The 12,281-nt window shown below is 34.8% G+C and overlaps 1 protein-coding gene across 1 annotated transcript in view; it reads left to right on the top strand.

The window, feature by feature from the left end:
- LEMD3 (LEM domain containing 3) overlaps window positions 1-10,411 on the top strand; it is a 57,872-nt gene extending 47,461 nt beyond the window's left edge. The window contains exons 10-13 of the mRNA XM_045829670.1: window positions 6,049-6,130; window positions 7,756-7,861; window positions 7,959-8,037; window positions 8,243-10,411. Coding sequence (XP_045685626.1) covers window positions 6,049-6,130; window positions 7,756-7,861; window positions 7,959-8,037; window positions 8,243-8,406 — 431 coding nt within the window. The 3' untranslated portion in view covers window positions 8,407-10,411. The remainder of the gene's footprint in view (window positions 1-6,048; window positions 6,131-7,755; window positions 7,862-7,958; window positions 8,038-8,242) is intronic.
- Window positions 10,412-12,281: the final 1,870 nt, after the last annotated feature.

The raw sequence follows: 12,281 nt of genomic DNA, 5'->3' as shown, positions 1-12,281 counted from the left end.
TCACTTAACAGAATAATTTAGTTATTATAGATGTAATTGTACTCTTCCCCTTACTTTTCTATGCAAATAAGACATATAACTTACGTTTTATACATGTATAGTCTGTCCAGAAGGTGTCCAGCCATGTAATATGAAAAATAGAGTCATTTATTAAAGAAGATACAAGAGACATTGTACATAGGACAATGACGCCTCAGTCCCCTTCAAAGTAGGCACCTTGGGACCTCACACAGTTCTCCCAGTTGCAATCAGCTACACCGTTATATTTTCCTGAATCTTACCGATATTCTGAAGTAGTTTCCCTTTCAAAGGTAATTTCGGTTTTGGGAAAAACCAGAAGTCACAGGGTACCAAATCTGGGCTGTAATGGGGCTGAATCACCTGGGTATATTGATGTTCCACCAAAAACTCTGCACAAGATGCAAGAACGGGTATATTGTTGTGATGAAGCTGCCAATCACCAGTTTCACATAGCTTTGGCCTTCTGAATTGTCTGGATAGTTTCCAGAGAGGAATGTTGAAGCTTAATGCAAAATTTGATGCAGATTCGGTGCTGTACTTGCTCAATCATTTTGAATGTGATGGCCACACAGTCAATACACATACTCACTCAATGGGCATCTACTGCCCCCATGACTTGTACAGTGAAGTCGTCATTGTTCATGTACGTACATTCCAGCCCACTCTCCTTGGCTGCCAGGTTGTATCAGTGTCGTGCAAACCATTCTCGTTACATTAACAGTGGCTGGACTTTTTCTGGATAGAACTGTGTGTGTGTGTGTGTGTGTGTGTGTGTGTGTGTGTGTGTGTGTACAATAATGTAAAACATATAAAATCACAAGTTTTTAACTGCCCTTTTTTCCAATTTTGCTTGCCTACCTCTTTTCTACCTGTATATCCCCTGTGCCAAATAGCTTTTGTGGAAATCTTTGCATATAATGTTTTTTTAATGTTTGCATCGTTGCAAAAAAACATGTATATGTAAGTATATAGGAGGGGTTAGTGATTGGTTTCTTATGTAACCAAATTTCTACTAGTGATAACTGTTACCTCACTTGAATTTTTGGTATCCTAATGGTTAGTAGAAAGGTAAAATGTCATGGTTAGTTTAATTTGTATTTTAGGACTAGTAGTGAGTTCAGTTTCTTTTATTCTTTTTGTCAGATAAAAACATACTTATCATTGTTTGCTAAGCATAGCATGTATGGGAAAGGTTAGTAAATTATTTTGAAATTATTAAAAAAAACTCAGTCTCTCCCTTTTTTCTAATTTCCACTTTCAAACAGCTTGAATAATAAGCTTACATAATCATGGCATAAATATGAAACTTTGATATTGCCAAAGAGTACACTAAACAGTATACTATTTGCTTTAAAGGGTGCATGTAGAAGGGCCTTTTGACATTGGGAACGGAGAATTCAAAGCCACTTCATATCTGATTGCCTTGATGCCTGGTTATAAGTGGAGTCTTAGCCTGATCTCTTCATAGAGCCAGCAGTTGGTACTCATGTATGCATTTGAAGTTCTAGAAAAGGCCATATTTTGTTCTTAGGAATTTTTTAATCATTATAGTTTGTCTTATTTTTTAAAATGTGAGACTTTTTTAGACTAATCTGAAGATAATTTCTTGACCAAATAATAATCCATCTTATTCTTATATATTAGTGATATGATTTATTAAGTGTGTTAAATTGGATGTTCTATAAACTCTAGGATTTAAAACCACAGACTGTTATTTTTACTTTGTCATTTTCTGTAGCCAGGACTGTACAAGAGTGATATAATACAAATTTATCAGTTATAGTAGTGGTAATATTAACATAAATTGATAGAAGATTTTAAAAGTGTCATACTACTTTTTATGTTAGTATTTTATCAGGGTTCCAGTTCCAGTGTATTAAATGTTCATAAACTAAATGCCAAGTACTGCGCTATCTTAATTAGAATGTTTCTAAATGGGCTATGTAAAGAATTGTACATTTAACCTCCTTTTACTTAACAATCTTTGATAAACAGTTACAGGGTTTTGGAATCTAGAAAGGAGTTGAGAGTAAAACAAGATACCTGTTACTGAGTTAGTTCCTGACGGCAGGATATCCTTAGGTAGAACTTAGTAGCTATTTGTTTGAAGTATATCCATTCAGTTTTCAGATGGTTATGATGATAAAACAGTCTATAGACTTTGCCGCGAGAGAGATTGGAAATCTTTTAAGAGTTTTATCATAATAGGAATTGTTACAGGAAGCTAATATTCCTTAATGATAGCTGTACATCTTTTGCCCCATTTTAAGAACATATAGCTCTAATATAGAGAATTTTGTTTGAGCATTATATTTTATGCCACTAAGTGTATAGTCTATCTGAATATAGCTGACTCTGAGCTAGCTTTTGAAAAAATTAACACATAAAATGAATGTAGCTTTTCTTTAAATATATCTGAACAGAATTGTTATGCTGTATATATATGGTTGTATACTGAGAGTTTTGGTAGTTTATGTAAAAAGATAGTTTAACTTAGGAATAAGCTTAATGTTTCTCCCCCTATAAATGCCATTATTTAATTAAAAGGTACATGGTTGGAGGGTTGGTAATTACAGTAGTCTTATGAATTCACTACCATTACAAGCTGTCATCATTTAATAGTATTTTCCCTAGTAACTGCTAAATAATTGATGTTACTGAATTAGTTTAGTTTCTAAAAGACAGTTATATATAAATTAGATGATTATATAACATTAGTATCTCTAAAGGTATTCTAGAGCACCAGTTAAAAATCAAACAGTACCAGAGCCAGAGGACTATTTATGCTCTGACAGATGTGTTTGGAACAAACAGCATTGGAAGGATCCCGAGGTGGTTTCTGAGATATTTGAGATGTATCATTCAGTAAATACAGTACCCCTGCTTGGCCCAGGAGGTGATTACAATTTGGTTAGGGGGCCAAAGCATCTAAAATCAGTTTGATCTTTAGAACTACTTTCTGACTAGAAGTGAGCAGGAATAGCTACTCCTAGCTCTGTTATTTTGTGGAAACTTGGGTCGAAGCTAGCATAAGGTGGTATGAGTTTTTCTCCTCTGACTCATTCACTGCTTTCTCAGGCCAATACCAAAATTTAAAGGAAGTCAGATTGCCTGCAACTAAAAGGTCACCTAAGAACAGAACCTATACACTGTTAGAAAAGTCTGAAAGGTACTAGAGGTTCACAGACTTTCTTGATCTGTGGTTTGACAAAGATTTTTCATATTCAATGACATTTCCTCCTCCCCATGTCAGGCATTGCCGAAGACATCACACCCCAGATATTTCTTATCACTAGATACTTTTGAAATCTTTAATTGATACACTCTGGTCTTTAACCATAAACTCATCCTTTCAACTTTCCTGCTTTATATATTTGGGGTTTTTTAAACTCCTCAGAATCTCATTTCTTTAATGTCCCTACTTTCTCCAGTTATTCATTCTTCTTCCTATCTTCTTTTCCTGTCCATTTTAGCTTCCATGATTCATCTTTCTGTCACTCTCCAGCTAGTATCCTTAGGTCATTACCCCTCCTTCATCTTATGCTGCTAAATTCCAGGTAAGAGTGAAACTTTCTGTTTCTGCTTGTCTATGTGCAAGTGACTGAGCACAGCAGGAGAAAAATCATACAACTTGGCTAACTAGTATCTTCCTAAACAGTTAACTTCAATCAGGTGCTCAGCACTACCAGACTTGAATGTTCTTACCATATTTTACTAGTCACTTCACCTTCCTCCTCTATTCAATAACAATTTTAGATTTCTTCCCCTCTCCAAACCTTTGCCCTTTTTTTCTTTCTTGATTCTAAGTTGACGACTCAAGTAGAAGCTGTGAGATTGTACCTACCTCAGATCTCCATCACCAAATCCATAAAATTACCAGAATCTGTACTCATCCTCACTTTATATTGGAATTGAGGAGCTGTGTCATTTAACAGAGACCCTAGTTGTTACCTTGTCTTCTCAAGTACAGGGTCTGGCAGAAGTAATGCCTGCTAGAGTGTGTGTGGTTGGTAGGGTAATAATATGGGTGTAATAACTTACAAAGTTTTAATTTGAACATTTCACCTAAAATGTGATATGGTGTACTTGAATGTGGTATTGTTATGTGACAGAACTACATGCTTATGATTTTGTAATAAAAAGGGGGCATTAATTTGTGCTGGACCCTGTACTGTTTTCCCTTACTCTTCCCTTACTGTTTTGTATTCCTGCTTTCATTGGATCTTTTTTTTTTTTTAATTTAATCCTCACTTGAGATTACATTTATTGATTAGAGAGGGAGAGAGAGAAAGAGAAACATAGATTGGTTGCCTCCCATATGCACCCTGACTAGGAATTGAACCTGTAACCCAGGTATGTGCCCTGACCAGGATCGAACCCACAGCCTTGGTTTTCTGGATGTTGCCCCAACCAACTAAGCCACTAGGCCAGGGCACTGATGGATCTTTTCATCAGCTCTTAAACAGGCTGTAGTCTCTCTCATCTTTAAAATGGTGGTGTTGAACTCTATATTTTCCTGTAGCTATTAACTGTATCTCAGCTATTTACAGCCAAATAGCATTATATAGTTTACTCACAAACTTTACTTTTTCACCTATCAGTTATTCTTCAGCTGACTCCAATCTGTTTTCCATCTCCATCATTCTAAAGAAACAGCTCTCAAACTTCCACATTGGTAAATCTGGTGGATTTTTTTTTTCTTCTGTCCTTATTTTACTTAGAACTGTTAACAATTTAGCCTGCCTAGAAACTTCCTTTTGGTTTTGGGGCTGCCACTTTTTTCTGGTTTCCTTGTACCTCGAATCATTTCTTCAGCCTTCTTTTCTTGGACCTCTAGGTATTAAGCATCTCAAGATTATCTTCTTTTCTCATTCTTCCTGTCTCCCTAGATGATCTCATGCTGTGGCTTCATTTACTGTATATATGTTGATAACTCCCAAATTTATATCTTGAACTGTCTTCTGTTCCAGTTTTCAGATTCTTAAACCCAGCAATATACTTAACTTTCTCGACTAGGGGAGGGGCACCACAAATTCAACATGTGTGTGAACTCAGTATCTTTTCTCTGCAAACTGACCTTTCCTGCAGTGTTCCTCCTGTCTGGTTAATGATACCTCTCCTTAGTTGGTTCTGCCATAAATCTGGGAGTCACCCATAACCTCTCTTTTAGCCCCCTCCATTTGCAGTTCTTTAAATGAATCACATCAGATGTATTCCAAAATATGTTCCAATGCTATCCACTAATTTCCACATGCAAGGTTGGGCTGTCTTATCCAAATTATTATCATTTCCCTTTTAGACAATTCTAATAACCTGCTAATTGGTCTCCTTGTGTTCACTTTTGCTTATACCTAAGTGATTCTCCACATGGCAGACTATTTTTAAAATTAGTAACTTTAAAAGACAGATTTAATCATATTATTCATTCCTCTCCTGAAAATGTTTGAGTGGCTTTCTGTTGCCCTTATGGTAATGTGTAAATACTTTAATGTGGTCTGCATGGTCCTGAACAATCTGACATCTCTCTCTTCAGGTTTACCTTTCTGTTGTCCTTATTCTGACCACAATGGCTTTTAATGACTTGAATAGATCAAGCTTCTACTTGCTTCATGGGTGGTATACAAGCTATATCACCTTTCCTTGCAATGTCCTTTACACCTCTCTTCATTCTGCCTATTTTTATTCATTCTTTAGGTCCCAGCATAAATTTCACTGCCTTGATGAAGTATTATCTGATACTTTCAGACTTAAGCTTAAGTTACTTAGACAGCTTTCTGTACTGTTCTTTTTTAGAATTTACCACAATTATGATTTCTTTGGTGACACTGTTTCACATCTCCCCCTCTAAACTGTAGAGCAATGCATGCATGAGAGCAACAACTCTCTCTTATTTGCCTTAACATCCAGGGTTCTGTCTGCCTCATAGTAAGAGTACACAGTGGATATTTTTGAATGAACTGAATGAGTGAATACCTTTTCAATAAAAGGGAATAATGGCAAATAGTAAAACTAATTTGTTTTTTGTAGCATTTCATTTAGATAGAAGAAATTCACCACCAAACAGTCTGACACCGTGTCTCAAGATTCGAAATATGTTTGATCCAGTTATGTAAGTGTTATGATCAGGAGTATATGTAATTTTTATTTGGAATATTTGGCCAATAAATCAGTATTATGCTATGTCTGTAATTGAAAGATGTCTTTTTTTCCCTCATTCTCTAACTATAGAAATGTTAATATTTTTCTTTTGTTATATTCCAATCAAAGGATTGGCCAAAAGGCACAGATATACAATGATTTATAAAACTTTTGTAGATTTGTATTCACTGTGAATCTCCATGGCAGACCAATGCTCAGGTCGAACTAATGACACACATACAGACAGTACTCTTTATTAGACGTGTAAGTCATTTGCCAGTGTTCTTTGCCTCGTTTGGCAGTAGAGATAAAAAATATCTGCTATTTTAAATTTCTAATCTTACTATAAAAAATCTCTACAAAGATGTTACATACCTTCTCTTCTACAGCCTTGTTTATCCGCGTGGTATTTAAGAAACTTTTCTGTCCATTTGATATTTGAGAAACTTTTTTGTCTATATAATTACAGCAGTGCATGCATCCAGAGAATAGCACAGTTTAAAGTTTCTGCTTTATAATCCATAATACTTCACATAGAAACTGCTATAATCTTTAGAATTTGCTTCTTGGAGGCAGCTACTTACCTGTTCAATGATATGACAGATTCTGGTTTTGTTTTTCTTTTTTAATCCTCACAGTGGAAATTGTTTAATAAAAATACCTGTAAGTTCCACCTAATAACTCATTTATTTCAAGAAATAGTTGATATGATGAGATTCCAAATAAGTGACAGGAAAGTCAAAAGCATGGGGAATACACAGCCTCTGTTTTGCAGATATAGAAAAAATCAGCAAGGTGGTAATCTTGTTGGGAGTCTTACCTCATACCTTAATGGTTAGGAAATCAATGCCAGTCCAGTATTTTATTATCTAAGGTGAAGATTACCATTGAAAGTGTAGCCATCTTCCCTTCTGCCTCATGATCTGTATCACAAATGTGCATTCGTGCAGCAGGATATCTTAAAGCTTTCTTACTAGGGATGCAGCTCTTTCTGCAAAATGTCCTGTATCACTCTAATTATTTGGAGAAGAGAATCTCAGAATACACTACAGCAGGTCCTTGAATAAGGTTGTTTTGTTCAATGTCATTTTGTTGCAACGTTGTTGAGATTTGTAGTAACTTAACTCCTGTATGTATCAGTTAGCTTCTGGTAAAATTGGTTGTTGTACATCATTTCACTTAAAGTCACAGTACCTATCAATGATGTTAAGTGAGGATTTACTGTATTTACTAAGAATTTTTCTTAAGTTTGGGGCTTTAAAAATGTCCTTGAAAATAAAATAATATTCAGCATTTACCAGACTACTCCAACTCATTAAAGTGCTTATTAACACTTCTGTAGAAAGAAAAAGGAAATGACTGTAGGTATGTAGTATTTTAAACATAAAAATGACAGCACATTTGTGCTAGCATGGGCTAATCCTTTATTGCTTCAGCTCTGTGTGTTCTTACACTGGAAGGTGAGAAAAGGGCTGAGGTTCAATATGTAGTTTTTAAACTATCCCCATTCTAGTAAGATATATATGTTTTAAGAGGCAAATGACTCCTTACTGAGTAGGAATATGGTTGTTGATTTTTGTTTTCATTAATTTTTAGGGAAATAGGGGATCAGTGGCATTTGGCAATTCAAGAAGCAATTTTAGAAAAATGCAGTGATAATGATGGCATTGTTCATATTGCAGTAGACAAAAATTCACGTGAGGTAAAGTAACTTTTACTATTGAATTCTACGTTTTGAGTCTGTTGCTGTTAAAACTAAGACTATTCTTTTTTTCTTTTTCTTTTTTAAAATATTACAGGGTTGCGTATATGTTAAATGTCTGTCTCCAGAATATGCTGGAAAAGCTTTTAAGGCATTGCATGGCTCTTGGTTTGATGGTAAGAAATTTGAGTATTATAAACATATTGAAGAGATAAATTATGTCTTACTATTTAAACTATACCAGATTTTAAAGAATTTCAAGTTAGCATTTTTAGAGTAATAACTTTGGATCATTTTATTTGTTTTTTTTTACCACAGTTTTTCTATAAATTATAAAGCATATTTTTACAGATCTAAAATATTATTTTTATCTTACAACAGGAAAATTGGTTACAGTAAAATATTTACGACTAGACAGATATCACCATCGCTTTCCCCATGCTCTTACTTGCAACACTCCCTTGAAGCCATCAAATAAACACATGAACTCTATGTCTCATCTTCGTCTGCGGACTGGCCTAACCAATTCTCAAGGAGGTTCATGAAAAGACTTGCTTCTACTCCTAGGACTGTTATTTACAATAGGAAAATTCGAAAATTCCTGTTTGGCTTCCTGTCTTCCTTTTAAAATGCTTTTTGTATGTAATATTTTTATTGAATACAGCTCTGTTTGAACGTTCCAGAAATCTTAAGGTTCCAAAGGGACTTAGCAGTGACGCAGCAATGCTGAGTAGGTAAATAATGGTTTCATTCAGTTTTTGGAGCTCATTTAAGCCAATGCATTTAAAGTTTTGCATGAGGAACATTGACTTTACTATGTATTTTCAGATGTGGTGGTGGTATTTTTGCACCAAGAAGTGTTTTGATAACCATACAAAAGCATGGTGAAGAGGCTTCTTGTATTTCCATAATTTCCTGTGAACTAACATTGTAAATTCTTACATACAGTAACCTGCATAGTTCCTTACAGGCTAATGTGGTAAAACACTTCATTTCCCAATTTAACCTTAGGTTTCTATTGCTTGTAAGAGAGTCATTTGCAACAGCTGGAATATGGGAAAACTAATTTGGGTTTAGTAGTTACATTTAAGTGGATGTACATGTACTTAAACTGGCTTTTGTATATATGTATAAATGCTGGTGGTGGCGAAAGTAGTCTTGTTTTGTGAGGATGTCTGCATTAAAGCAGTAAAATAAGCTTCTTATTTTATTCATAATCTAATGTGTATATATGTATGTGTATATATGTGTGAATGTGTGTATATATATGTATGTGTATGTGTATATATACACACATATATATATACATATGGCTGTACTATCACATAGATCAAACAGCCAAACACCTGGAAGTATTAGATACAAGTTTCAAATATCTTTTATAGGTTTTATATAAAAAAGTCTTGAGTATGATTTTGTGTGAAAGTTTCGATACTAGTTCTAATGGATTCAAATTTATGTGAGCAATAAAGAAGCAATTGGCAGATATTGGAAAAGTATTTTGTGAAAAGCTGTATTTATTATAAATACTAGGTCTATGATGTAGTATTATTGGGATTAAGTAATTTTCCCAATCTATTTATAATTTAATAAAATGTTAGCTCCCCTGTTGTATGTCAAGGTTAAAGCAGGGCTCGTTGTTTAGCAAAATGTGTATTTGAAAAATCATATTTACAATTTTGGGTCATGGAAGTTTGCAATATAGTAAATGCACGAGTGACCATTGCTTTGTGTCTCAATATTTGCTTTGTTTTCAGTAAAGTTACTTTATTATGGTTTTTGATTTCAGATTAAAATAGTTGTGGAACAAAGTTTACTTGTAATGTAATGACTTTTTTTAAAAAAAAAACAGTTGATCTATCATTGTCAGTTCAAATGAATATGTGAAGCAGCTGAAATTGTACCAATTTTGATTTTGTTTAAAGCTCAGTTTTCTGTTTGGTTTTAATTGTATGCGTGTTGGGTTTGCAGCATGAACTTGCACAGATAATGCACGTTTCCTGGTTAAGTAAACATGATGCACACTGTTCTGTAACAGAAAACCCTATTGTGCCTTACCTGTGTGCTTTTGTGGGCACCATGTTTATGAGAAATAAAAAATGACTTGTTATCTGAAGAGAATAAATTTTAAATTCTCTGTTTATGTCTCAGATGCTAAAATGTGAAAATATAAATATATATAATATATAAAATAACCATTTTATGTGCATCATAGTGATTTATCTGAGCTTAGTGACCCCATCTTGTGACCTGTTGCAAGAGTGAATGTAAAAAATAGTTGTGGCATTTTAAAAGGTCGCCTTTTGATGCAGATGCATCTTTATCTTGCTTCTAAAACATATTTCATGTAAACATTGTACATTTATTATTGTAATATATACTATTATGCAGCTTATTTTACCTGAAACTGTTAAACTGACCAAGATCCTTCCCTGCAAGACAGATGGGAATGTGTATAATAACTAGGTATTTGAGAAGTTCTGAAGTTTGATGTAATCTGTTACTTGTCCTGTTACAAAAAAGGAAAAAATTAAAAATTTATTAGGTTTTTTTTTAATGTGTCTTGGCTTTTAAAAAACGTTTTAAGTGCCCTGTGTCTTTATTTTTTTTTTAATCAGTGAAAATAGGTGCTTTTAGTTTAATTTTGGGGATGATCTGTAAATATATGTGTCTTGTAAAGATGGATAAAGACCCTAAAGTTAATTTTAACCATCCATTCCTCAGTATTTTGCTTTTCCTTAAGAAAAGTGTCTTTTTTCTAACTCTTCAATGTTTGGATCAAAGTGAGGCAAGAACGTAAATCAGCTGCATCACTAAAACACTCTTTAATTTAGATAGACTTTTTTTTTTTCACAGCAAGACTTTCTTAGACAAAAGGAGACCATTCTTCTACACATTCTGGTTCAAACTCTTTATCATAAACAAATAGCTTATGGACTGGCTACTTTGAGTGGCATTGGTTTAGATTTTTTTGATAATTTTATCAGCTACAAAGAAGACTTGAACCTTGGCTGGGTGGCTCAGTTGGTTGGAGTGTCATCCCATATACCAGAAGGGTTGGGGTTTGATCCCCTCTCCGGGCATGTAGTGGGTTTAGGGTTCAGTTGCTGTTTCTCTCCCACATTGATGATTCATTCTCTCTCTCTCCCCCCCCACTCCCCACCTCTCACAGACACACACACACCCCACTTCCTCTCTCTAAAATCAATAAATGTATCCTCAGGTGAGGATTTAAAAGAAGACAATGACTTGATATGTCTGAATTAGTAGACCTAGCACTGTTATATATTAGGGATGGAAAGGTTGAAAAGACATTTCTCTAGATGGTTACAGTCTAGAGGAAGAACATTGGGCAGATAAGTTAAAATATAGAATGGAAAATACAGTGAGAGAAAAGAGCAGAAGAAATTTTGAGGCAGCAGAGAGGCACCTATAATCTTAAATGGAGGAGACAGCCGAGCCACATTTTCATTCAATTCAACATTAAACTCTTCCTAGTATAGATACAGTAAGTCTCCTTTACCTTGAGTTCCCAGAGGAGCTTCTGTTCTTATGATGAGCTCATCAAAATTAATGTATGGAACCTGAGTTATTAACACAATCCATTTTCATATTCATTGGTCTGTGGATCCCTGAATATCTTGAGAATGTTGACGCCTGATAAAAATGGACTTTGTTACATTTTCCTTGTATGGTGTTCAGTGTTTGGATGACAAGTTGTGATTTCCAAGTGAACAGTGTTTTGATGTAGCATGTGTCCAGCACATTTCCCTTATCCTCCTTGCAGTCGCACTCCCTGCTTCTAGTGACATTGCTATAGGTCACCTACATGGCTTCTTCCCCCTTTTTTCCCCTAGACTTACCTCAGCAAATCACTTCTTCCAGATGACTCAACAGAAGATGCTAAATCAAGCAGAATTTTTGAAAGCCAGTTTTGGAAAGGGTGTTTAGGAACAGGTAACCCAATAAATTTAATAATAAAAAGAACTGAAAATAGGAACCGGAAGTTACAGTTTAAAGAAACAATGTCAAGGATACTCATTTTCTTGGTCTAGTATGCATGACTAGCTAGCTAGCTGCCTCTAAGCCCCACTGGAGAATATTGATGACTGGAAATGCATCCTGATGGTAGATTTCTGCCCCTAAGATCCTTTACTGTGGGATAAACTCATTGTGTTGACTCTTAGATTTTAAAACCAGTAGCATCTCTGGGTGCTTAGATTTACTTTTTCTTTCGTGAGTGGGCACTTGAGACCACATTCCCCCGAAACTGGAGAGGCAGCTGTCTAGGCATAGAGAGCACATTTAAAAAGATAGATTGATGAAGAACAACCTAGTGCATTTATAAACTACAAGCAGTTTTTATAACTGAATTATGGAGTATAAGAAACAAGAAAGGCAATAATCAGATCATTGAAGG

This window comes from Phyllostomus hastatus, unplaced genomic scaffold (assembly GCF_019186645.2).
Source record: "Phyllostomus hastatus isolate PE091 unplaced genomic scaffold, TTU_PhHast_1.1 phas_scaffold_93, whole genome shotgun sequence".
NCBI lineage: Eukaryota > Metazoa > Chordata > Mammalia > Chiroptera > Phyllostomidae > Phyllostomus > Phyllostomus hastatus.
Note: the sequence above shows the minus strand (reverse complement) of the source record. Positions and strands in the feature narration are given on the sequence as shown.